The 26574-nt window shown below is 41.4% G+C and overlaps 1 protein-coding gene across 5 annotated transcripts; it reads left to right on the plus strand.

Annotated features, from left to right (window-relative positions):
- Window positions 1-450: 450 nt before the first annotated feature.
- On the plus strand, window positions 451-25271 carry DAB2 (DAB adaptor protein 2). 5 transcript variants are annotated; one of them, XM_083818437.1, is made up of 16 exons: window positions 451-632; window positions 1500-1641; window positions 12742-12917; window positions 13981-14120; window positions 14903-15001; window positions 15130-15261; window positions 17053-17136; window positions 17382-17405; window positions 17653-17700; window positions 17872-17934; window positions 19058-19693; window positions 20525-20678; window positions 21191-21715; window positions 22224-22315; window positions 23078-23145; window positions 23823-25271. In XM_083818437.1, the coding sequence occupies exons 3-15, from the start codon at window positions 12821-12823 to the stop codon at window positions 23138-23140; spliced, it is 2157 nt and encodes a 718-aa protein (XP_083674563.1). In that variant the 5' UTR covers window positions 451-632; window positions 1500-1641; window positions 12742-12820; the 3' UTR covers window positions 23141-23145; window positions 23823-25271. The 5 variants fall into 5 exon arrangements, with proteins under 5 accessions (XP_083674563.1, XP_083674564.1, XP_083674562.1 ...); XM_083818438.1 differs by having other exon boundaries at window positions 1500-1636; XM_083818436.1 differs by lacking the exon at window positions 1500-1641.
- The last annotated feature ends 1303 nt before the right edge of the window (window positions 25272-26574 follow it).

The following is a 26574-nucleotide window of genomic DNA, read 5'->3' on the forward strand; positions in this document are numbered from 1 at the left end:
GTGACCCAGAAACTGAATTGCACTGACCCAATATTTTGGTTCAGCTCACCGCAGGTTTGGGGGGTGGTGGGAGGGTGGTATTTTGGTTTTGGCCTTTTTGCAGAAAATAAGCTTCTGGCTTAGGCTTGCACTTCGAACACCACCACCGCACCCGCGTTTACACAGACGGGCACACAGACAAACACGAGGGGACCCGTTTCGTGCAGCAGAGTCGGTCTCACCGCCGGCTGGGGAGTACGAAATACCTGCGCCCCGTGAGCAGTGGCCCTTCCCACGGGGCGCCCCCCTTGCACCTCGCGCCCTCGAGTGGGCTCCGAGCCCCGGCCGGGGCAGGGGGCTGTCCCCGGCCCCCCACTCCCCTCCTCCCGCAGCTGCGGCGGCTCGCAAGGGGTTAACCTAGTAAGCACCGACACGTTGAGGGGGAGTAGCCAAGACCAAGCAGCAAAAACATCATAGCACATTCCTGGGTAGTCCTCAGCTGCCAGCATCTGATTAAAACCATATCTCTCGCTGTGAGTGGCTAACTAATCTGAAGGCGAGAGTACAACTGAATATTTAACCGGGCCCTCGCTCCCCGCCAGGCTACCGGCTGCAGACGTCGGATCATGCACGGGGCGTCACGGATCTAGCTCGTAAGTAGCTTTGCAAGCGGGGCTCGGCTCTCGGAAAGCCTGCGGGGGGGGGGGGGTGGGCTGTCACCGGGGAAGGGGAGAAGGCGCTTATTTTATGTATGCACTCATTCATTTATCCATTTTTCTCCTTCCCTGCCCGAGGACGTGCCGGTGGGTGCCCGTGGCGGGGCTGACCCCCGGGGTGCTGCGGAGCTCACGGAGCGGGAACCCCGCAGGGGAGCTGCCACCGCAGCGGGGGGCTGCCCCCATCTCCCCGCAGCCCCGGGGGGGCAAGGCCGAGCTCCTCCGCCGCCAGACGGAGCCGAGAAAGCGCCGCGGGGTCGGGGGAGGACGCCGGGGGCGGCTCCGGTCCCGGTCCCGGTCTGGGGGGGGAGCTGCGATGCACCCAGCCCGGCAGCCCCCGTCCTGGCTGTGCCGCGGGGTGGAAGCTGCCTGCATCCTGCTCCGGCAGGGCCGGCTCCCTGAGGAAGCCTGAGCTGGAAGCAAAATAAACATGTATTTTTATTCCTGTGTGTGGAGGGGGGCGGGGGTTATAGACGGGGAAAATTTGCAAAACTCAGTGTTAGTAAGCATTGAGTCATGGAGATGAGGGAGTCCTCTGGTACCAGAGAGGAGGGAAGGGTTAGGATGCAGTGAAGCAGGGGTGGGTTTTCTGTGTTATTTTTAGATGGAGAATCCTTGCTGAGCATCACTCTGCTGGTGAATCTCAGGGTGATGCTTCTGTCTGTGGTAAACAGGTCTAATTAAAGATGTCTAGGATTAACTGAAATGAGTCTGCTCTCCTCAGGAAAACTAACTTCTCAGCTGGTGAGGCTTCAAGTCTCTATCAATTGTGTGATGTCACTTAACTTTGACTGTTGTTTCAAGGTAGTGCCTGTGATCTGAGCAGTAAGATAAGCGCAGGTGGTATCAATACAGCTGGACTTCTCTGTAGCAGATCTACTCCTCAGATAAGTTGAGGCTGGCTACTTGAGCAGTCACTAAGGAAGCATGTAAATCCACTGGTAAGGTAGGATTAAGTTAACTTCTTTTTTGGGGGGGGGGGGGGGGGGAATGCGGAGTGAGCATAAAGGAATCACTTTGATATTAATGAATCTAGTTTGCCTTAAAAGGTTACACTTTTGCCTCAGAAAACTTTTGTAGCTTTCATAAACAAGGCTGTCCAAAATTGAGCAGATCTGAAAGCTTATAGACTTAAACATTTTTCTCATTGTATGCTAAGGAATGGGCGTAGATATGCTTAGGGATGGGAACTGCTGTGTAGATAAGCACAACAGAAGTTGAGATTACTTTAAAGTAATTACAAAAGCTATGTGTTCTGTCTGGTTGTGAAGATTTATTAGCTGCTAATAAATTGAAAATGTGACCAGGTGTCTAACAGGTTACTATCAGGAGATTAGGAGCTGTTATGAAGACCTACTAACTCTGCATCAGGTGATTATTGTGCCTCGTAGGGGATACAGTGGGTAGCTAAACAGAGGGACAAATCGAGATAAAGCCTTCTCAGCTGGGAAGGGGGTTATCTGAGACACGAGTTTGTCTGTTTAAAGAATCACTGTAATCACATCCAACTCAAATGGCCCTTGAGGCATAGTCCAGCTTCCAAATTGCCCTGAATGGGCTGAGGATGTGGTCACATCTAAAGCAGAAGCTTCTGTTAATAGACAGTCACTAGAGTTTCCTTTTGGAGGAGGAGAACTGAGTGGTAGAAATGGTAAGGAAGATGTGAGTGCTAAATGAATGTCAGGTGACCCATCAAAGCAGAGGCTTAACTAGCATACCTCATGACCTGTGGTATGGGAAGACTTGGTACAGTGAGCTGAAAGCCAGGTGTTTTCAGTCTTAGATGAGATGGTTCTGCTACAGGGAATCTGACAGTGTTCTGAGCTTATTACTGTTGACAGAAGGCTAGGACCATAACAAGCTCTACTGTACTAGTCCTGTAACTTCTGATACCCCTTCTCATCTACTGTGCTCTTACTTCTAACAAAGCTGTTAGCTGAGCACCAGCAGTTGTGCACAGTGCTATCGTTTGGAAGGATGAGCCAAATGCCAGAAAGCTGGCATCAGTTTCCTTTTGTGAAGGTAGAGATGGTTATCCATTCCAATACGTACCTTCTGCTATGTTTCTAAGTATATCTGTACATTTGCAGTATGTATAGAGCCCACTTTTTCAGTGAGAAATGCATTACTTGTCAAAATACCTGCATAAACCAATTGCTGGACACAATTGTCCAGTAGATGTTATGGATATACTTCTTACTTACCACCTTTACTTCATGAGCAGATGCAGGACAAGCACTCTGAACAAGTGAATGCTTTCCTGAGAAAACTGTGCTTTTCTCCTTGTGAACTTTACACTGCTAGTATTCTTGTGTGACCTGCTGGATTAACCAAGTACTTGAGGCTGTTTGTGGACTTGCTTCAGCAAAGCTAGCAATATGCAAGCACTTTCGAGATGTGAATTTGCAAGGACAGTGAAGGGATGAATTCCACATCCAGAGAAAGCCAGCTGACTCTGAAAATGGTACTGATAGAGCAAATCCTGTTTGTATAGATTCTGTCAGAAGTGATGAAGAGATTACAAGGTAGCTTCATGCTATCTGCAAGGATTTTAGAAGAAAAAATAGCTCTTGCATGTAGATTAAGGGATTAGTAGTGGAACTAAAACTCCTCCCCCACTGTGAGGCTGGGGTGGGAAATGCTAAGATGTCTTAAGCTTCTGTCGTGGAGCACCGCTTGTGCCATTATGCCCCTGCTTCAGCATGGATTCTACAGAAATGCAATCTGAAGTTCTGTTAAAAGGATCAAATATCCTGTTGGAAGGATCAAATAGAATAAGGTATCAAAGAAGTGTGACTTCCAAAATAAGCTGACTTTAGGAACCCAGTTCTGAGGTTGCATATGCGTTCAAGGGTCTCAGGGTTATAAAGAAGCTGGATAAAACATGGTGGCAGGCCAAGTCAGTAAACAAGATCTACCAGTTAGAACAGGATTAACATGTTTATACAAGCTGAGAGGCTGAGTACTGAACAAAGCATCATCTCCTGTCTAACTCCCGATGTCCTGACTTGATGAGGGCATAGACCATTCCATTTTCCTTTTTACTGAAAAGATGTGCCCTGTATGTGCTATGAAGTGCCTTGGCTGAAATGCCCTGTAGATCTTCACTCCCAACTATATCAATATGTCTTTTCTTAAAAGCTTCTAATAAAGCTTCATAGCTGGTGCGTGTCACCTTAAATCTCAAAGCTTGGACCTTTTGGGGCCAGTTAAGGGCAGACTGTTGGCCTCAGAGCTGAATTTCCTGCTGTTTTGTCAGTTCATGTTGCATTCTTAGGCAATAAGATGAGAAGTAAAATACCTTATGCGGATTACATCTTAAACAGAACTGCTAGGTTAGAGGGCCACAATAACAGATGTTTTACCTGACATTGAGGAGGCTTCATGACAAATGTCCACTAGGATCTTGCTCCTAGCAAAGTATACTGAACACTTAATGCTGATACAGCACATAACTGCAAGTCTCCTCCTATGAGGGGTCTGTAATACACCTTCCCTGTGGCTAAAATGCTTAGGGATGAGACTACCTTCTAAGGATGGGCAGGAGAAGTAGAGAACACAAAGGATGTAGTGTTAATACTGCAACCTGTACGCAACCTTGGAGACTAACTTTTGTGCTTCCACTAAACAGGGTAACTTGTGCTTTAAAGGAGGGCACAAAGGTCACTGTATGAGTAAGTAGTAGTTTTATAGTAGTTTGAATAGCAGATCTACCTGCAAACAGTTGCCAGCCTGGCTGATAGAAGATAAACTCTAGAGCAGGATGGGAGGCTGATGCTCTTGCACTCTTCTGGTGTATGGGAGACATCTCTGTAATCAGATGTCAAGATCATCACAGAGGTGGGAAGTTAAATGGACCCTGGTCAGAATTACTTTAGAGTCTGGGTTTAGGAGTAATATCATAAGCTACCCCTAATGTGCATCATGAATGTATAACTACAAATACCTACAAGGAAACCTTAGTACAGAATAGTCATCTGTGAAACCTGACTAGTTGTTCAGTAGGACAGCTACTGAAGTAGCTGCAGTGGAGCTCTGAACATCATGTCTAGATACATTTCTTTTTAACCTCTGGTATTGACTTTTGTGTACCTTCCCCCTTAGATTTTTCCTTGCTTTAGGTGGCAAGAAAGGCATGGTTAGTTAAACAAAATAAAGCTAGGGCCCTTGGTGATGACTAATCTTGTAAGCAACAGTAATCATTGTATACTATAACCCAGAATACTTGATACTACCAAATTGAGGACTGAAACTGCTGTAGAAGAACCTGTCTTCATAAAGTTCAAACAGAATCATCAGTCTTTCAATGAGAGATCAAGAACATAACTTGCATCCGTTATAGGAGACAGCAAGGAGCAGCTCTTGTGACCAACGACTGCTACTACAAACTGTGTAACCAAAGGCTGGCTGTAGCTGGTGGCTAGGTGCAAGGTTCTTCAAATATTGCCAAAATTAACATTTAAGGACAGGCTTCTGCCTGCTTAAGGTTAATTGGCTGGTTGAGCACCTTCTGTATAAGCAGACCACAACACTTGACCCTGTTGTAATGACTATATGGTTTTAAACTGGGTGAACTCAAGAGTAATACAACAAAATCCCATTTTTCACGCGGATAGATTTGTGAACAGGTAGAACACAGTTACAACTGAACACTTATAGTTCAGTATAAGCTATGTGGAACATATGCAATCTCTCTCAGTACAGCTTGCACACACCCAAACTGCAAAGCTGGATAACTCTGCCAGCACTGGACAGTTAACAGCATGCAGCTGAAATAACCTATGATAACAGCTTCAATATGTGTCAAGTTCCTGCTCTGAGGAAAGGGGTGAAAAGCGCAGTTATTGGCAGCAGTCCTTTGCTGTACTAACCAGAAGGAAGATCAGGAACAGTCCTTCTAGGCAGGAGAGAGTTAGGAGTACAGTTGGAAGTGAAGTATCTGAGCTGTTCTCTGGTACAAAATCCAGTTTGCATCTGAATAAACACTAGCTGCATCAATTAAGCAACCTGTAAGCAAAGCAGTTTTTAATGTATGCAGTGAGCCTCAGCAAATAGTCTTGACAGTAGGCACTGCCAGCATACGGCCTGAGATTCCTCATCCTGTGAGTAGCAGATGATGCTTTTCTGAACAATGGCTAGAGCAGACAGCTGAAGCCCCTTAAGACAGTGGCTCCTGAGCCAGAGGTTTCAGCACTGGAAACTGAAGTGAGTGGTATGCAGGAGTGGTCCCTTAACAAGTCAGAAAGCATCCTGTCTTTCTGGAAGACTGATATGAAGAAATTTCTTGTGGAAATGTTATTGTAAGGACTACAGAAGGAGGCTAGTGAACTTCTATAAGAATATAATCTAAGCCTGTGTTGTCAGCTAAATAGCTCTCAAAAATAGAGCATACTGGAGTATTTTCCAATTTCTTTCTAAAATAAGAGTTTAGAGTTCAGATGCTGGTATTGCTTGTGCTAAGACTGAAGGGGTTTCTTAATCTACAAAGTGAACTAAGAGGTTGGGATTCTAAATGCTGAACACAGAGTTTGGAAAAGCTGCTACCAAGATTCATTGTAAGATGCTGCATTATTCCCAGAACAAGTCATTAGTTCAGACAGACAGCTAAGCGTCTGGATGCTGACTTCAGACACTAAAGGCTCTGTCCGAAGAATAACTTTAGCCTATCAAACTGACAAGGCAGTCCTAGTTCCCTTCAATTTGAGGTGAAGTAATCAGTTAAACAGATAGCAATAGCTTATGAAGATACTTTTAAGGAAGGAAAAAAGGATGGCAATGCTTGCTAACTTATATCATAATGCTATATATAATGCTTGCTAATTTATATCATACCAAGTTGTTAACCAGATACAGCCTGTTTAAACTGGTCATGATTTCTCTTAAGACCTCTGTTCTAATATACCTGCAGCAGCTGTATTGATTTCCAAAGAAGAAAAATCTGAAGTAGAGCTACACTGGAAGCTGGGCTGAGATGTAACTAATCATCTCAGTGTTTATATGCTTAAAGCCATAGTACTATGGCAAAAAGGACCAGTCCAATTGCATTACTTGAACTGAGTGACCTGTTCAGTTCTAGCTGCTAATTTAGTGATGCTCACTTCACTGTAATTCCAGTGATGAATTATGCAGAAAACACTTTTGGGAACTTAGTTTGAATTTCTAAAAAACAAACAGCTCAGACTGATGCACTGATATAATGAGAACAGACTGTTCTGTTCAGCTGATGAAATACCAGTTGGCAAATAGGCTGAAATGGTAAGATGTCTGGGTAGTGGCTCACAGGCATGGTCCTGCACCAGCAGTGGTATGTGCTAACATCTGAAGCTGACATGACTAACCAGAGTATTAAGATCTCTATCTACTATTTCTATTTCCAGTAGGTACTGAGGGAGAAGGCAGCAGCATGAAGAGGGTATTCCATGACAGATCCATTACTGCACTTCTGTCCCAAGGAGCAGATGAATATCACCCTTCGCTGTTTCACTTTACTAATTATGTATTATCGAGACAGTTAGACCTTGTGCATTGTTCTGCAATATACAAATACAGCTGTAGCTTTTTCCAAAAGAGTATTTCTGTTGGCAGAGGAAGCATTTGGGATGGGGCTGTCTTAATACCCCTGCAAAGTATTGATACGTCCTCTTCTAGGTGAGAAGACAAAACATTAAACTGAGCTTAATGCAAGTTGCATGAAAGAAGTAGGATCAAATTCCCAGGGTGAAGTTTTGTTAATCTAGAAATACTTAGGCCAACAGATCAAGTATGGTTTAACTGAGGCCCTGACACTGAAGGAACAATCTCTTAACTACAAATCAGGCTTCTAACTACCTATAGGTTAAACAGCATAGCTGAACAGTTTGTTTCCATGTTTTTGAACTTGGTAGGCCAAGACCAGTGGTTTTAGCCTTGCTATCAAGGAATTGCAGGAGAAACTGAGTGGTGGGGTCATCACTAATCTAGACATTACTGATTGTGGGAGTGACTGACAGTCTCACTTGTTAGGCAGGGTAGGCCAATACCCTTTTTGGTTGTCTCTTACAAAACTAACCACAGAGGCTTGGGTTAGACTTGGCAGCATAAGAGCCTGTATTTAGTCAACTTTCTGGCACATGATGCTGTTCTTGCATTCCAGACATGGCACGAACTGGAGGGGAACAGTTCGCAGGCTGTCTATGAGCTCTTTCCTACCACTTGTCTTCAAGCAGGTACTTGTTATGAGTTAGTGTGAACAACACATACTGGGTATAATCCTACTTGTAGGTAAGGCTAATATCTTTCATGTGTATTAGCCACTGCTACACTAGTTCCTAATAGATTAATCTGGTTGTTTAGTAGAGGAGACAAACTAATGGTAGTAGTACTTGCATCAGAGCAAGCTGCTGGAATTTTCCGTTTAAGTCATAGCAATCTTGTCATGTCACAGGAGGTCTATTCAACTTGAACTCTTACAGTCAGGTGCTAGAGCAATGAGCGCTTTAGTAATGAAACAAAATACTTAAAATGGTATTTTATTTGACTCCCTGTTACCAATGACCCTGTTCCAAAAGCAAATGTCTGAATAGCATGTCCATGTTTCTTATTCATTAATTCACTGCTGTTGCAGCAGGAACTAAGAAAATGAGGTAGTCAGTTCTGCATGTAGCAAGTTTAGATGTGAATGCCAGTCATACAGGAGCTCACACAAATGCACTGTTTTACTTCCATTGTGCATAGAACCTTCTAGTCAAGATTGTCCATTATTTGTAAATCTATCTGACTTTAGAGCTTCAACTCTTGCAAGTCATTTTCTGTATTACTGTTAGCCGTTAATCTGTCTCTTTAGTCTGCAAAACTGAAGTCTTGTAACAAATCCACTCAAGTGGACAGCTTCTTTACCATCCTTGTGAAAACAGCTCTTTTGTCAAGAATTTGATAACAAGATATTTCTCAAGTTGTGTTGTGCAGGTCCTGATACAACATTCTGACAAGAAGAACCTGGTTAACTCTTCACATAGCAGGGCAGGGGGTGGGGAACCTGCCTTGAGGAGGTATGTTTAGCACTTGAACTATTGCTGTGCTTCCGGTTACTACTTCTTCCCAACAGGCTATAATGGACTTGGCAGTAAAAGATACTCTTATCCTCTTCTGCCTCTCAGATTCTAATTTGAGGTTAATATTTACATGCAATAACTCTTAAAGCTGAATCATGTACTTGTAGTATCAAGGGACAAAGAAGGAACAGAGGCTGTGAAGAGGATAAAATATTAGACTGATGAACAGATGTTTAGATTATCTGTCTTGGCTCTGACTTTTGCAGTGTTCCTAACCTCTTCTTAGATGAGTTTTCATTAACATTAAGGCAGTTATTTTTGGGGGTGGGGAGGACAGTAAGCCTGTCTGTTGGGAGAAGATAGTCTGTTATGGGTTTTAAAAACTAGGCTATAACAATAATGAAGATTCTCAATCTCCCATGTAATTACACAGGGAAAAAAAATCTGATCATTAAGGGTAGACACCACACTGCCACTCTGATCAAATAAGAGAAATAATTGAACAACACCTAGATTACCTTAAGAGATGCTTTCAGAACAAAACCATTTGGAATGTGCTTCATTTTTTTGCTAAGAAATGGGTATTTCAATGATGTCTCGTCTCTAAAAACAGCTCTCCTTGCAGTGAGTTTAGAATAGACATTGAGAGTACTATATACTTAAAGTCCTATGACTGATTTCTTTTCCCAGGGTAGATATGTGGGAAACCACATACAATGCATGAATGAAGAGCTTCCTGGTTTGAGATGGGCCTTGAGTTATGAGCTGTTGCCTACTATGTGTAGAGGGCCTGAAACAGTCATTCCTTAAAGTGTGACCAGTACTTACTTGTCACAGCATAGACCCCATAGGAAAGGAGGAAGATACTAGTTGTGGCCTCTTAACAACTCCTTCTGGAATAAATTGAAAAGTAGGTTAGCAAAATATGGTATATATCTACTGATACAGATGATAATATACTTACAGAGCATGTAATTATGCTGTGGTTGTAACAATAGATTTATCTACATGGAGAAGATTTCAAAAGGCATCACTTAACAGTCTGCTGACAGAGTAACTGTAGGAATGATCTTGTTCTTCTCTGACAGTATAACAGAAGGTGTGACTGTCCTTGCATGAAAGCACTTGCATCTTTCATCTTGTCACACAGAACTAAAGTGTGATAGAACAGTTCCTTTCTCTTGTTACCTTACTTCTGCAGCCTGAGTAAGGAAATACTGAGGGACTGAGTACTGTAAAAGAAAAAAAGCCTCTGAGCAAGAACTGCAAAGAGAAGATTTTAACTTCACTTTAGCTCCCTGCATATCTACAGGAGCATGTAGACAGCATGTGGACTACACCAGAATTTTCCATTATGATAAGGCTTCTTTTTGTGACAAAGATGTTGCACTCTAGTACAGCTTTAACTTGATTCTAAAGCACAGAATCAAAATTTAGTTGTGGTTGTAACCCTCATACCACAAGCAAACTAGACTACTGCTAGCTCAAACTACCTAATGTTACCCCCCTTCCCCCCCCAACCCCAGCAAAATTTTAGAGTAAAGCCACAGGGGACTTCTTGCTACTTTACAGTTTAACTAAAATCTCAAGAAATAATTATTTAAAATGTGAACTTGTATTAAGACTTGTCTATCTTTGCATTCTTAGTTTAGCAGCTAATTCTCTTCCTCGAGAGGTAGGATTTATCAAAGACAGAATTCTCTGAAGGTATGATAAGTCATGTACTGTGAACTCTTACCAGGTGAGATGAGCTGTGCCAGACCTCGGATGGGAGAGAGTTGGTTCTGTAAACTGGTCAGAAAGCTCTCACTGATCTTCTCAACTGAATGGTTAACACAGAGGCTAAACCCTTGCAAATCCTCCTGTCTTCCTGTGGAAAAGATAATACTTGTGTGTATTCCTGCCCATTTTCTTCCACCTTAGGGTTTTGTGCTTTATGGCTCTATGCAACTAAGTGGTCTGGCTTCCATAGGTTGAAGGTAGATGGCTAATAATGCATGGTTAACTGGCACATAAAGAGGCCTCCATATGGGCAGTTGTTTTATCTCTTCAGTGAATCCTTCTTGTGCATATTTGCTTCTTTCTAGGATATTTGCTTGTCATTTCCTCCTAATTTGGGGGGGGTCTTCAGAGTCCGATACTTTGGTTGCATAACACATTCCCCTAAACTGGGGAAGCAGGATCATTTACAGGCAAGACTCTGTGCCTCAAGGTTGCTGTTTCTTCTTTCTGGCACAGGACTGGGCAGAACATCCTAAAGCTGTGACTCAGCTGCTAGAGAGCATGTCTTAGCTCTGTTCTTCTCCAGGCTTTTTCTTTTTGTTTTCTAAACAGTAACCTTCCAGATGGGGGTGGGTGGCTAACTAATGATTCAGCCTTAATATCTTTCCTTCCTCTCTTTCTACAGCACTTGATAAATCTAGGGAATGGTCCACTACACTGAAGTGTAAAGGCTATCTCCACCTGAAACTCTACCATCAGAACTAGATGCCAGACTAGACCTAAAGCGGGATCCAATTGGCTTTATTTGACTTGATTAATGAGTGCTCCCTTTTTCCCCAATGGGCAAAACCTTCTAGCACTTCTGCGAATGTCCTGCCAACCCCTGTGTGTTGTAATAGTTTTCTCCCTTGCTCCTTTGTCAGAATGTACACTGTGTCCTCCCAGGCTAAATAGAAATTGAGGCCTTCAAGGTGAAATTCTTTCTCTTAAGAACACAAATCTCTTGGTCTTTCCTAGGTTAAGAATCAGTTAAGTGCTGGCATGCATTACTTTGTCAGTTGCAAACTGGATGAGTCAATTTGTAGATATTGACTAAATGAGTTGAGGGAAGAAGAGAAGCAGAAATGGGAATAAAACCCATAAAGGAAATTCTAAGCAATAGGTAAAACATTAGGCATAACTGAGGGAAGTGGGAAATACGCCATTGAGAATTACAGGCTTATAACACCACGAGATATGCAATGCCTACAGCACTTGTCTGGTTACATAGTACATCTCAAATAGTGTGCTGAATAAAAGGGGTGACTTGATCTGTTGCTACCAGTTTGGAAACAAAGGGAATAGCTAGTAGAGAATGTAGAACAGCTATTTAATTCTCAACCATCTTTTGGCTTCACTTATCAATGTTAAATTCAGCAGACCACTTCAACAGAACCCACTTCAATACCTCAGAAAAAACTCACAAGGCAATTTCTGTAGCAAATGTGAATGTCCAGATCTTTCCGGCTGGGTATAGGTGATCTTCAGATCTCCATAAACACGTCCCTTTATTTAGTAAGTGTGACTCAGTGTTTCAGCTATTTAGGAACAAAACATGGTGGCTGCAGTTGGTGGTGATGTGTACTTTTTTGTTCATCTTATGAATATGTTCTCTGAGGCTAGAAAGGTATCATGGCATGGAATTGGACTAGTATGACTTAATTTGCAGAGATTTTTTTTGGGGGGGGAGATTACTTGACAACTTTAGGCAAGAGTATGGGTGTTTGGGAGCTTTTTGTCTCCTCCTAAAGCAGTCTTGCAGTCTAATTTATTTGCTTTTACCTGTTGAGTGCTATAACTTCAGTACTTATAGGAACATGAATAAGATCTGATGGTTTCTTCTGAGTATTCTGATGTATCTTCATGAGTGTTTAGAACAGGTCCTAGTAAATGTTTCTTGCATTCTCTCCTATGCTACTACAGATGATGCTCGCAGTGAAGGAGAATACAGCAAATATCTGAGGTGCTATAAATAGCTTTAAAAGGTGAAAAGCTAAAGGTTGACAGATTAAAACAGGATGATGCAAGTACAGCCTGTGGATGTAGGTCAGTATGATATACTGATTAGGTATTATTGAGGTAAGGGGTCATCACCTAGTTGCTGTAACTTCATGCTATCTGTAGCCTGAGATGAAGAAACAGTGAGTCAGATTTCCTGTATGACCACTTCCAAAATTTCCAGCCTATACTGCGCTTCAGTATTCAGCAGAATAAAACTGGACTAACAGGTATAATGGGAATATTTTTTCTTCAAGGTAAAATATTATGCCTGCCTGCTGATTGTTCCTTGGATTCTAAAGAACTACAGCAAGTACAGCTGACCACCGTCTCATCATGTCTACTGAAGCTGAAACTACTACTACTATCAACAGCCAGCCTGAGCAGCAGGCTCCACCAAAAGCACAGCCTTCAAAGAAAGAAAAAAAGAAAGGTAAGAAATACCTACCTCTTGAACGCTTCTAGTCAGTCTCCTTAATCTTTTGCCTAAAACTAAGATTACTTTTGCTTCATAGTTGAAATAACTCAAAGGTTTCAAACTGACTGGGAGGGTGAGTAAATAAGCTAGTATAATCTAACCAGAAGGTAGGCTTTTAGCTTGAGAGCTTTTTTTAGCTCTAGGTTCTGGAGCTTTCTGTTCTACTTGTCAAGATCAGCAAATTAGATGCTTAAAAAGTTACTGAAAGCCTGGAGAAATGAAGGTCTCCTGAGGAGGTGACCAGACTTGCTACCATCTGGGTAGCTGTTGCTCTGAACCTGACCTCGCTTTATTCTTCACCCTCTAAAGAGGGAGTGACATGCTGGACTCAGATTCTAGTCCAGAGAAGCTAGAAAACATCACTCATGAGAATAATTGTGTTAGGCAATAGCTCTTTAGATTGGTCATTTGAAATATAACTGCCTCATACAGAAATACATACCGAGGTACACATTCTACATGTTGAGTATATGGGAGAAAATGAAGCTTTTCTGAGAAGTAATGGTAATAGTGAAAATGGAAAATACAGCTAAAATATCAAGTGATTACAGGGATGCAGGTACTAGGACTTCTTGTAGAGGTGATGGTGCTAATAGCAAGTTCTAGCACAGGGACTAGTAGATTCTCAGAGACTGAGAAAAGATCTAACTAGACCAGAACTGCAGGCTCACACCTGAAAGGCTCGTTGATCATCCATTATGGCCATAGGAAGTACTACTCTTTGCTTAGTTGGTTGTAGCCCACAAAGATTTCAATGTTTCATGACTGTTCTGAAGTTCCCAAACATTAAGTATTGGTCCCCACTGTTTGAATACAGGTCAAAATCTCTAAGATCACTGTGACCTTAAAGGAATAACTATCTTGAAGAGCACACATTTCTAGAAGGACTTAGGTTGTTAGTCTGTTATAGTCAGCTGACAATTTTTACAAGAAAAATTCACCATATTAGTACACATTTTAAAAATTTCCAAAGCCACAAGGTACATATTTCTCTTCTAAAACCTTTCTCTGTCTCCAGGGCCTGAAAAGACAGATGAATCTCTTTTGGCCAGATTCAAAGGTGATGGTGTAAGATACAAAGCTAAACTGATTGGCATTGATGATGTCCCTGAGGCAAGAGGAGACAAAATGAGTCAGGATTCAATGATGAAGCTGAAGGTAAAAGCCTGAGCTGGCATGCAAGGAATATCTTCTGCTTAGCCTTCAGAAGGCAGATCAAATGGTCATTTTTGCACAATTCCAAGTATTGCTTAATAGGAACATCAACCAATAACAGCACCATCTTGGATGGAAGATGCTTTTAAAGCTGTAATCCATTTATAAGATAGTAGTTTTAAATGCAGTTGATCATGGTTTCTCTACTGTCTTGGGAATAGTCTGTTGGGTCTCTTGTTATCATCCATACTATATTCCAAAGTATGAACTTGATTACAAATAGTGAGCTTTGGTATTGGATGGGGAGGGGGAAACTTTGTGATATTTAGTATAATAATTAAAAGCCCAAGCTGACATTCTGTAGCAATGGTGACAACAAGATATATAGACAAACCAAGGGATAAATGAGACACTGCAACAACAGAAGATAACCACTTCTGGATAGCAGAACCCTCACGTTAGCTTCAGTCAGGCCAGGAAAGCTGAATTGACCTGGTAAGGATGCTGCTGTTGCAGTAGTTCTGTGTAAAAAAAAAAAAAAAAAAAATGCTCTAAAGCTCCTGAATGTTTACAAAGGAAACACAGTCTAGTTTTGAGATATCACATCTAACCTAGCCAGGCATATGTTGTAAGAGAAATGTCGTTCAAACCATAGCACAGTTTAGGAATAACTAGATTAGCAGTAATACGGTACTGGCTATGGGCTCATGAGACATGCTTAGGAAACAAGCTAAAACTCAATAAAGTGGAAGTCTCATCAGTGTTTTGATATTCATTTTATTTAGGGAATGGCAGTGGCAGCTCGTTCCCAGGGTCAACACAAGCAGAGGATCTGGGTGAACATCTCTCTCTCTGGTATCAAGATAATAGATGAGAAAACCGGGGTAAGAAATGAGTCATTCTTAATGTGATTCTTAACGCAAGTGAGTAGTTTAGGAGGTAGACCAATCTGGACTAGATCCTGCAATGTAAACCAATGGGGTCTGTTTTTTTGTGATTTTTCTAATTCTAGGTCATAGAGCATGAGCATCCAGTGAACAAAATCTCCTTTATTGCTCGGGATGTAACAGATAATCGTGCCTTTGGCTATATTTGTGGAGGAGAAGGCCAACATCAGTTTTTTGCCATAAAAACAGCACAACAGGTATTGATCAGAGGCCCTTTTCCATATGCTATGAGTGATGCTACAGTGTAAACACTTGACATTAGGCCCTTAACAGATGTTCTGCTGATAGTCCTATGAGGTGTAGGGAAACATCAGCACAGATGTATTAGTCTGTCTCCTGAAAAAGGGTGGTAGGAGCTGACTGTATTGCCAGTGGCTCTCGTTTTGTTCAGCTTCTTGTAGTCCAGAACAAAAACACTCCAGTATCCTTGCTTAATTGATTATTCTTGCTTAACAGTTCATCTCTACTGGAAGACATTATCATGAACTTTCCTATACAGTGGCATGTTGCTGTCAGTGAGAACACTAGTTCTTGAGTTAAACAGAGTTTTGCTCAATTAGTAGAAAAGTAATCATAGAACCGTGCTAGTCTAGTCTTCATGATGCTTTTTTCTTGTGCAGCAGTGAAAACAGACTCAGTTAACTGCAGCATTCTGGGATCAATGAATGGCATGACTGATCATCCTATAGTTGCTTCTACTGGGAGGGATTCTGGTCCTGTAGTGGGCTTCCACCATGCAGAATCCCATATGCAGAGCCTGTCTTTCTACAAAGAGAAACTGTACATAAGCAGGGTTGGAAACAAGCTGTTTGAAATTATTACCGGGCATTGTGCAGCTTCCCAAATATCTAACTTTGATTCAGGTGTTTTGTCATGAAAAGCTAATAAATGATTGTCTTTATAATAGTCACTGTAATGACTTGTAGAGCCAAGACCTGAAAGCTAGAAACTTCCTCATATACATCCCATCCTGCCCTCCTGGAGGACCTTTTGGCAGTTTCAAACCCACTACAGGTGGGAGTGAGGGCTCCTTGTTGGAGCATGCTACTACTTTAGTAACAGCTATTGCACTCTTAAGCCTGTTTTATTAGTTTCAGGCTCCTGTGTAGTACTGGCTTCACTGGAAGTGCAGATCAAATACAAAAGCCTTCTATGTGTGCTCTCCAGTGGAGTCTGTTCTGAGCTTTTCACTGTGGGGTACTGCTTGCTAGTCTATAAGCTTAGCCAAGCTGTAGACAACTCTTGACTTGCTGCTAGTTTTTAAATACAAACATGTCTAGCTGAGGAGTAAGCAGAACTTCAGTCAGCATCTCTAGACTGCTGCAGCTGTACTGTTTGTCAAAGATGATAAGCCTTGAAAGAGCTCTTCCTGCAGTTACATATCTAAAACCCTTGATTATGAGAGGATGACGGTCACATGTGATGCAATACCTTTCTAATTCATGCTAAACTTCCATCCAGATACAGGTGTCTGCTCCATGTGTTTGAGATGTTGATTTCATTGTATGCTTGCCTTCCTGTTTTGCTGTTTGCATTCTATTTAAAATCTAGAACAAGCTATAGAAGCTTTCTCCATGTTCATTGTTGGAGTTGGTAGAAACACAGGAAAGTAAATTTCCCGCCCCTACCGCCCATGAGGCTACCATGGAGCTTGAACACTCTTTGCACTTTTGAGCAAATATGATTAGGACTTGCCATGTACTCACAAAGTCTTGAGCTACATGCTTTTTAGCAGGACAAAAAAAAAGTAGACTTAGCATAGGTACTGTCACTTTCCACGGGGATTTAATGGTTCTGGGCTGATTTTTACCCCATTACCCTTGCTCTCTACATAAGAGAGCTTATGCAGAGAGTAGGCAATCCTTTAGAGTCTTGATGTTTCCTGGTATCTCAACGTTACTGTTGCACCATTACTGTTGCTGCTCTGTGGGCTTCTGCTGAAGCAAAATGCAAAGTAGCACATAGCTTAAATTTATGTTCTCTTTCAGGCTGAGCCCCTAGTTGTTGACCTTAAGGACCTATTCCAACTAATATATAATATAAAGAAGAGGGAAGAAGAAGACAAGAAGAAGGCAAGTAAAGTTACAGAAGCTGCATTAGTCTGCATAGAATAAAGCTTGTTTAAGCTTTGACTGGGCTTGTAGGCTCTTAAGAGACTTGCAAAAGGTCTATCTAGAGCCAGTATTATCTAAGGCTACTGGTTGGCAGCTGTGCCAGCAGTTTGTTTACCAGATTTAGGAGATAAGCTAACCAGAGCAAAAGGCTTTGGATATTCTACCTGATGTCCAGATACTAAAAGACTTCTTTTCTTCTTTAGAGTGAAGAAGCAAATAAGACTGAGGTAAGTCTCTCCAATTCAGCCTCAGCTGATTAGGTTTTCTGCTGCAATACAACTAGCTCTGTCTTTCTTTATAGTGCTAACATTATGGAGGAATCATAAGATGCCCAGTTACAGTGGAAATGGGAGCAAAAGGGGTAGTAATCTCCCATAAATTTTCTATAATTGACTTAGTCTTTCAAGCCTGCAAGTTCCTTGCTTAAGGAAGGTTTTGTTATTTGTCACTGACACTGTTGTTCATCTATTCCAGAATGGTAGCGAAGCACTGTCTGCTGATCAAGCTGACAAACTGAAACTGGTAGGTTAAATTTTAGAGATAATGCCATTTAAAAAAAAAAAGTAGCTGACTATCTCCACATTGTGTGGTAGGTACAGCATGTATAGATGTTCAGTAGATCTATGTAATACTTGGGTTTTGCTTTTGCAAGAACTAACAGACACCAATTCTTCCAATATTTCTGGCTTCCAGGGAGTTGACCAGATGGACTTGTTTGGGGATATGTCAACACCTCCTGATGTGAGCAGTCCCACGGTTAGTAGAGTATAGCTTAACTGTTTCAGTTCCAGCTTTGATATCAAACTTTGTCCTAGTAGTAAGATTTACTTTTACTTCATTATTTCTAGTTTCACTGAGACATCTGTCTAGTTATGTGATGTATTAGTATCCTAGAGCTGTAATAGTAGCTACTTACTAATTAGAGTAGCTAATGTCATTCATTGTGGAGTCTTCTTTTCTGGAGATATTCAAGGCCTGTCTGGATGCATACCTGGGCAATTTGCTCTAGGGAACCTGCTTTGGCAAGGGGGTTGGACCCAATGATCTCTTGAGGTCCCTTCCAACCTCAACAATTCTGTGATTCTGTATCCAACAGAATTCATTTGAGACTTAGAGTACTTATTGTATACACCTACTTAACTAGCTGGATATATCCCTGCTGTAAGGGCTATTGTAGAAACTCAGCTAATGACCTTTGAAGTTGAAGCCCACTTTAGGTACAAGAGAATCCTTAAATAATGTATTCTGATTGGACACCTACCTATTCCAGATGAGTGGCCCTGACTCACAGTGGGGCCTAACTGCATAAAACTATGCATTTACCACGTCACAGCTCATTGTGACCCCCATCCCCTCAAATTGCACCAGTTTATTCTGGCACTATGAGCTATCAATCAGCTAGTGACTAGGTCTGACCCTTCCGTCTGCTTGGTAGACAGATGGTATGTTAACCTCTTCCACATACAAATAGCTTTCTAATCTTACTCCAAAGAGACTGCAACTTGAAGTCACACTGAGGCAATGTGATTTCACAACTTCTTAAAAAAAAAAAGAAAAAGACCAGATCTCAATAAGGGTACTTGACTCCAGTGAAAGCCTAAGTGTAGTAAGTGCTTAATTACTCTAACTTCCCTTAAACTGAGAGATATTAAAATGTGCTTTTATCAGTGAGTTTCTGAAACTGCAAGCTGTGGTTAAATCACAGCTACTTAGTGTTTGACTTAATGCCTTAGAGTCACTTCACTGTGATGTTGAATACATATTAGTATGATGTATTGGATACCAGCATCTTTCCTGCTGCAGATGTTTTCCTTGAGCTTTGTGTACTTTGCAGCCAGTCATATATGAAACTAACTTTTTTTTCTTTCTGAACAAATAGGAAGCTAAAGAGATTCTGTTAGTGGACCTAAACTCTGAAATTGAGACCAAACAGACTTTTACAAAAGAGGATCTCTTCTTGAATGGCATCACAACTTCTCTTCCACAACCAAAGCCACAGCCACCATTCTTGCCAGAAAATTCTTTCTCTACCAGTCTCAGCTTCTTTCCCACACCTAATCCAGACCCTTTCAGTGATGATCCTTTTGCACAGACAGACCAATCTGCACAATCTTCATTTGATTCTCTAAAATCTGCTGATCAGAAGAAGGAAAATCTGAGCACCTTGACACCGGTGGGTAATGGTGCTTCAAATGGTGATATTGACTACTTTGGTAAACAGTTTGACCAGATATCTAATAGAACTGGCAAACGAGAAGCACTAACAAGCCAGTGGCCATTTGAGAGTAAGCCACCTGCAGCAAGAACTCCAAATGGGGTACCAGACAGAGAACAGAATGGCTTTCTTAAAGCCCCATCAAACTTCTTTGTGGAAGGTCCTTCCAAAGGAGTAACTCTGCAGAATGGAGTAAAGCTGGATTCTGAAAGCAATATCCAGCTCATGTCACATGAGTCTATAACAATTAGTCCACCACCACAAAGTACCAAGCCAGGAAGAGGAAGGAGGTCTGTCAAGGTGAACAATGTTCAAGTAATTAATGGCAATATGCATGCTTTTACTTAAAGAAGCTGGGTGAAGGAAGCTTTTCTTTCTTCATACTCTGTAACTGACTAAACAGCTTCACAGCGTATCTCTTCCACATGCCATGCTTACTCTAACCTCCCTGCAGCCATGGTACATCCTAACACTCATGAATGCTTCATATAACTATGATCACTAAATGTATGCTCTTTTCCTTAATGCTGCCGTACTTCTGTAAAGGTCTGGTAAGTATACTGCTAAGTATGTTGACCCTTGATATAATGCAATAAGCCATTATGATAGCTGTAGAGTCATCAGCCTGTGGTTTCACAATGATGAGGTACCAATAGTAGTTTACAGAACCCTATATGGCTTCACAGTACCTGTCTACTGAGTGCAGTTTCAGTGACTTGTCTGACCATACACAGGGTGGTTCTGGGTCAGCTGCATTTCTCTTGTAATCAAATGATGAAAAACTCACTTACTGACCTTGATAAAACTTCAGGTGTCATTGCAGACTGGACAGGAGTGTTTGGGGGAGCGGAATCTCATTATGATAGCAACTATTTAGTCAATTCTCCTGCTATTGACCTGCAACTACTATATATTATACATGTTTAATGCCATGCATATCAGTAGGTATAAACAAACTGAAATTTGAAACTCTTATGCTTGGTCACCTTTAGGATACCTAGTACCTTTTAGAATACATCAAAGCTTCCTGCTCTGCTGTAGCCAAAAGCTTGTACCACCAGACAGAGTCTTGATCATAATTGGTCTTAATATTCTGCCATGCTATCTCACAAAAGCTCTTTTTCCTTCCAGACTACATCAAATGACTTGTTTAGCTCGGCCTTGTTTGCACCAACTACGGAGAACCTTGGCTTAACCTCAGTGGCGCAGACAGGACCTGTGCAAACTAATCCACTGGACCTCTTCAAAACAAGTCCTACCACAGCATCTCCATTAGCTGGTCTAGGTTAGTTCACGATAGGTATCTTAGGCTGGTGCAAGAGCTTCACTTCATTGGTGTTCTAGCTCTGCTTTATTTAATGTGCAGTGTTTAATCCATAGATAAGCTGTAGTGCTGTCTGCCCTAAACTATTAAACTTTGTGAATAGACACTTAAACTCTGCATCCTTAACTAGAACTGATAAACTTTTGACAGCAGCTTGCCATTCCAGGTACACAGGGTGCAAATGTGTGTCACAAATTGAGAGGCTAGGGTAACACTGCTGCAGGATCTTAAGATCTTACTTACACAGAAGTAACTACCAACCTCAATTCAGTTCTTCAAGAACTGAAACGGAGTGAGGAAAAAATACTAACCCCTTTATTACCAGCCTCTCCAAGTGACTTTTTAAGCGTAAATTAACAAACTTTTGCAAACAGATGATGGAAAATGCCTTGCTGGTACCCCCAGTGGAATTGATACACTCCTACTTAGTCTTCAGAACACTGAAGTGCTGTGTAACTATCTTCCCCTTGCAGGTGGCTTGCCTGTATCTTCGTCACCATGGAGTACACAGACATCTGCCTTCAACCAGGCTGCATCTGTCTTTCCTGGGTCTATGATGTCTACTCAACCTGCAGGATTTACTCAACCACTTGCCTTCAGCACTCAAGCGGTGTCAAGCTGGAGCCAGCCTGCATCTTTTGGTCCAACAGCCTCTCAGTCCCCTGGTGTCTGGGCACAGCCAGCACAAGTTACATCTACTTCATGGGCACAGCCATCTAGTGCTGTAAATCCATTCCAGAGTAGTGTATTTCCACCTTCAACACTATCTGCTCAGCCCCAGTCTGTACTGCCATCTGTGTCAACAAGTAGCCCACCTCAGCCACCACCTAGAACTGCCCCTCAGAAGGAGATATCCAAGAAAGATAGTGATGCTTTTATTGCTTTGGATCCACTTGGTGATAGAGAGATGAAGGATGTCAAGGAAATGTTCAAAGACTTCCAGCTGACAAAGCCACCTGCAGTACCAGCAAGGAGAGGAGAACAGCAGAGTCTTTCAGGTGCTTCTGGAGCTTTCAGTAATTGTTTAGTAGTAAAGTAGCCATTCCTCAAGATAGTACAGACCATAATATGGAAGCTAGCAAGCTGTCTGCCAAAATGACTGGTAAAGTCTTTCTTCAGCTTAAATAGCTGCTCAGGGAGGAGGTTGATCACCTCAGGGATGGTTGATCACAAGTAGCATCTGATAGTAATGATTACATTAACCATTTTATTTGTTTAAGTTCTGAAACAACTGAAGGACTGTCTCCCCTGTTGTTAAATAATTGATGAATGCCAGTGGCCAAACACTGACACCTAGTGCCTGAACTAGGTCTGTAGATTGTTACATCTATACAAGTCTCATCTGGCTGAAGTATCCTGAGGGACAAGCCAAAGATAAAATTGAGGTCATATAAAGCTTCTTGCTTGTGTTTTTGTGTATGCAACTGAATGAGGCTTGGTTTACTGAAAGAGACGAGTACTTGTTTGCTATGTTGTTTGATATAGCGATTTGTCTCTTCTTTCTAGAATTACCAAAGCCTGTTCCCCGACAAAGTGTGCTGCCAGCTGATAGCCTGTTTGAAAGTCAACCTAAAGCAGACCTTTTCAATGCCTCACCTGTAAGTACTAAAACTTTCCACTGTGTCCCTCCACCCTACCAACAGGGATCCCTGTGTTTGAGAACTGGCTTAGTTCTAGCTTTTAGGGGCTATAGAACAAAACTTCTTGCATACCTGAGGCTAATATTTAATCTAACAGAGGGCACTTGTTGCAAGGAGGCTAACAAGGCATGATTCCATTTGGCCTGGGTCCATAACAAATGCTACAAACTATAAATCCTCCTGGAAACTTCTTCAGCTCTATATGGGGAGCTTCTACAAAGGTCTGTAAATGGTGCAGCTGCAGAAGTCTTCCACTTCATCTATGCTTACCTCTCTGCAGGCTAGTATGGACTGAATGGGAGGTTCCCATGGCTGGTATCCCTTGGGGGAGGAAGTGGCCTATGCACATCACTCCATTTGGGACACAGCACTTGAAACCCTTGGTGGAAAATCTGGACCACTTCCAGAATGCTGGCCTATGACATCTAGCATTTGTCTAAAACAGATCTCAAAGTGACTATACTGGCTCTACTACAAATGAGTTAATTAAGTACACATGGCTTTTCTAAAATGTACCTTGCTTCCAACTAGTATAACTACTACCATGGCTTTAGACCCCCTTTTACTCTTTAAAGCAGTACAGTTAATATGTATTTAGCAGGTGCTTTGCAGTATTGTCTTTCCAGAAAGCATTTGAAACCCAAACTAGCTGATACAGTCAAGCAGAATAAACCTGGTGAAACCTTGAAAATCCACTGAGTCTTCCTTTTCTTTTCGTAGAAGGAATCTCAGAAACAACCTTCTGGTCCATTTGGTGATCCTTTTGGCAACCCCTTCGCATAGACTAGGTAAGTCTTCCACTAATAAGACAACCTACTTCATGCTCTGAAACTGATTCAGAAAACCTTTGCCAAAAAGCAGGCTGAAAACTACACTGGCTTAACTTTATTGCTCCTCTGAAGTGCTGCAAGTAGTTCTAAAGTATACTTCTGCTAGAGTGCCTCTACTTAGACTTGCACATGTTGTCTGCCTAAGACTAACCAATTTCACTTTCTGAGCAATAAAGGTTTTGTTGTTCTATGGACTTAAATCTCAAAGTCACAAGAGATGTAGATTTTATTTCCTTGAGGAAAGTTAATGAGTAAGTACGTGCTGACTAAATTCTGTGGGATATCTCTTTAGCAGAATAGTAGCAGACAGTCCACCATGCAGTTTGATTTCCTAAACATTGAAGGCACATTTTCTGGGTGAATTAAAGTCATAACAAAAGAAGGGCTGTCATGAGCTTTTGTCATTATAAATTAATTCAAGTTCTCTTACCATTAACTACAGAACACAAACTGTTAGATGTATGGCAGAGGAATAAATACAGTAGTTTGTCATCCCCTGAAATACAGTCTACTTGCTTACAGACAAGTTTTGCTATTTATTGCTTTAGCTTTGTTCTTAGTGGTGCTAAGTTAGTTTAAGCTGTGAAACTCTAACTTCTAGCCATCCTAACCTTAAGCCCTTTTCATTATACTAGGCACAACCAAGGAAGGACAAATGGAATAACTGGACCTCTTCTCAGCATGACTCTATTGTTTCACTTTGCTGTCTGCTATTCCTACTGCTGTTCCACGATGTCTGTAATCTAAAACACGTCCAGGTGGATTGAAACAAACCCTCAACAGTATGCTGTGAAGATGGTAATTCAGGGCAAAGCAAATAGAAAGTTCTACACAGCCTGGAGACCCAAACTCAAATTGCTGGATGTTTAGTTTTACTTTAGTCTTGCAATATTCCATGGAAGAGCTTAGTGATGCTAAGTCATGTGTCTTGTAAACATGGTCACCTTACTTCCTTTTTCTGCAGCACTTACTGTCCTGAAATATAGGAACTGAATGTACCTGGGGAAGAAATGCTGCCTTCACATAAGGGAATTGAATTAGTAGCTAAACTCCACACTTTAAACAACTAGGTCATTTGCATGTTACCACAACAGCAGCCAGTTGTAAAGTTAGTGGATACTACTCATTTCTAATTGGTGACTGGACATATGACTTGGTCTCTAAGCCACAGAAATGTAAATTGTATGGCTGGAGGAGAAATAGAATACTTGTCCACTTAACTAATGGTACAAGTAGCATTCTGCCACAGAAATGTAATAAAAGGATGAACTGTGGGGTCTGTAACAGAATTGCTGGAGTCCTGAGTACTAGAGGTCTACAGTGTAGGGTCAGATAAGACAAAACACTTCTTGAACACTGAGCTAGTCATTGACACTAACTGTTGTTTTGGTGCTAACATGGCTTATTCAGGGAGGGAAATCTACTAGATCACTTTTTTTAAAATTAAGGTGGCTTGGCAGACAAGTGGAACAAGCAGATAGGCTTCTTGCTTATATCTCAGTGAACGTCCCCAGTGTTGCTCGGTTTAAGTTCACACATGGTGTAGCATGACATGTTCCCAGTATGTCAGAAAGCAAAAAGACAATCATGGCTTCAATCCATACCTAGATTCCTTGTGAACAGATGCACCAGCTCTGTGCTATCAATGTGAGGTAGCCCTCCATCTCTTAAATGTGCCTTTTCTAAAGAACCTCTTTACTAACAGACCTTTAAATCAGTCAGTTATGACCAATTGTAACAGCTATGTTCTTGGCCAGTGGAGAATGCTGATATCTGAGTTTTTTCTGTTAATACTAAGCATAAACTTGAAACAGTATTGTTAAATCAAATGTCTAAGTGTTTGCTGAACTGGAAAGCTAAGAAAATCAGCTTGGAGAGAGCCTTAGTACCCACTTCAGTCAGTCATGCAAGTGTATATAAATCTCTCTTGCACTTTCTGTAATGCAAAAAAGCTATGAACTTAAGTATTTGTCTCAAACTGGAAATGTAGAAACTTACGGATATTACACTGTTATATAATTGTAGTATCTCAAGTGATGTTACCTAATGACATTAAAAAGAAGCAACTCTTCATAGCAAACTAATATCTGTGTGGCTGTTAATTCTGTCCTTAGAACTCAATCTTGCGCCTCAGTTGATTCTAGGATTTCAGAGCCTGCTAAAAACTGTTTGTCTCCAGTTCCGTTCTTACACTGGCTGTCTGACAGCAGGGTTCTAGGTCTTTCTGTAGCTTCAGGCCTGTTCAACACAAAATATAAAATTTTCAACTGACTTGGTAAATTGTTTTCTGCTAATGAAGATGCTTTCTTGCTTGATTCTCTAGGACCATGGAAGCTGTAGACATGAATGAATTAAGCTTCTAAATGTAGTGTAATTTAATTAGGCCACTTGCCAAGTAGTTGAAATAGACAAAACTCCTTCAGGGAAAACTAAATAGGAAGGGAGAAAAGATCTAGCTCACTTTACAATTAATGCAGATGGCTAACAAGAACAAATCTGTCAGAAAGCTACTGTCTTAGATTCACCTTTGGTACTGGAGACAGACCTGTAACATTCAGCAAAAAAGTCAGGCTGACTACAATAGAATAGGTGGTTACTCGCTTCTGCCAATACCAGTTGATTGGGATTGAAAACAACTCCTTTGGAAGGGAGTTGGTATCCAGCTTGAAATATAGGTCTTATGAATCTTTTTTTTCCTGCATAGCAACATGTGATTTAGTATTCAAAAATACCATCTAATCTAAAACAAAAGTGTTCTCTCTCCTTGCTTAAGAGAAGGGATATATTTACCAGCATAGTTTGAACTAAGTATCTAAATGACTATTTGCTGTTCAAGCTAAAATTAACAGTTCTAGCTGGAGCTTGACAATACTTGTCGGGATAATCACTAAGTTAGAAGAACCTCTTCCAGTCTGGTCAAAGATGATTGCTGGTCTGCTAGTTAAGTTTGAATGGACATTTGCTATGACTTAGTTTCTGTTTTAAAGAACCATGAACTTGGTGGTATATTTAACATCAACTGAAGCAGGTATGATGAAACAGTACAAGTGTCTGTGTCATGGTCTGGCTTTCATGTTCAACAAACTAATGTAACTGGACTCATCAAGCTGGATCGATGCTGCATAAGATTTCTTCCTAGAGATTATCCCAAGTCAAGCATGGATTATAAAAAAAAAAAAAAAAACCTGCCACTCCTATTCAACCTTAAAAAAATAATAAAATAAAATAAAATAAAATGGGAACAGGGGGGAAAAGTATTTATTATCCATGGTATTGCAGAATAACCTTGTACTAGATTATTTAAGGTTTGAGTCCAAATGCTTAAGTAATGCTTAACTGCTAAAAACCAGGTCATCTATGTGTTACTTCTGTTCTGTGGCTCTGTCC

The sequence above is a fragment of the Anser anser genome, assembly GCF_964211835.1.
Source record: "Anser anser genome assembly, chromosome: Z".
Lineage (NCBI taxonomy): Eukaryota > Metazoa > Chordata > Aves > Anseriformes > Anatidae > Anser > Anser anser.

Coding starts and splice junctions, on each gene's coding strand:
- DAB2 (XM_083818437.1), top strand. CDS start 12,821: ATGTCTACTGAAGCTGAAACTACTACTACTATCAACAGCCAGCCTGAG. Junction 17,935..19,057: donor CTGATGTGAGCAGTCCCACG/GTTAGTAGAGTA, acceptor CTGAACAAATAG/GAAGCTAAAGAGATTCTGTT. Junction 22,316..23,077: donor ACCTTTTCAATGCCTCACCT/GTAAGTACTAAA, acceptor TTCTTTTCGTAG/AAGGAATCTCAGAAACAACC.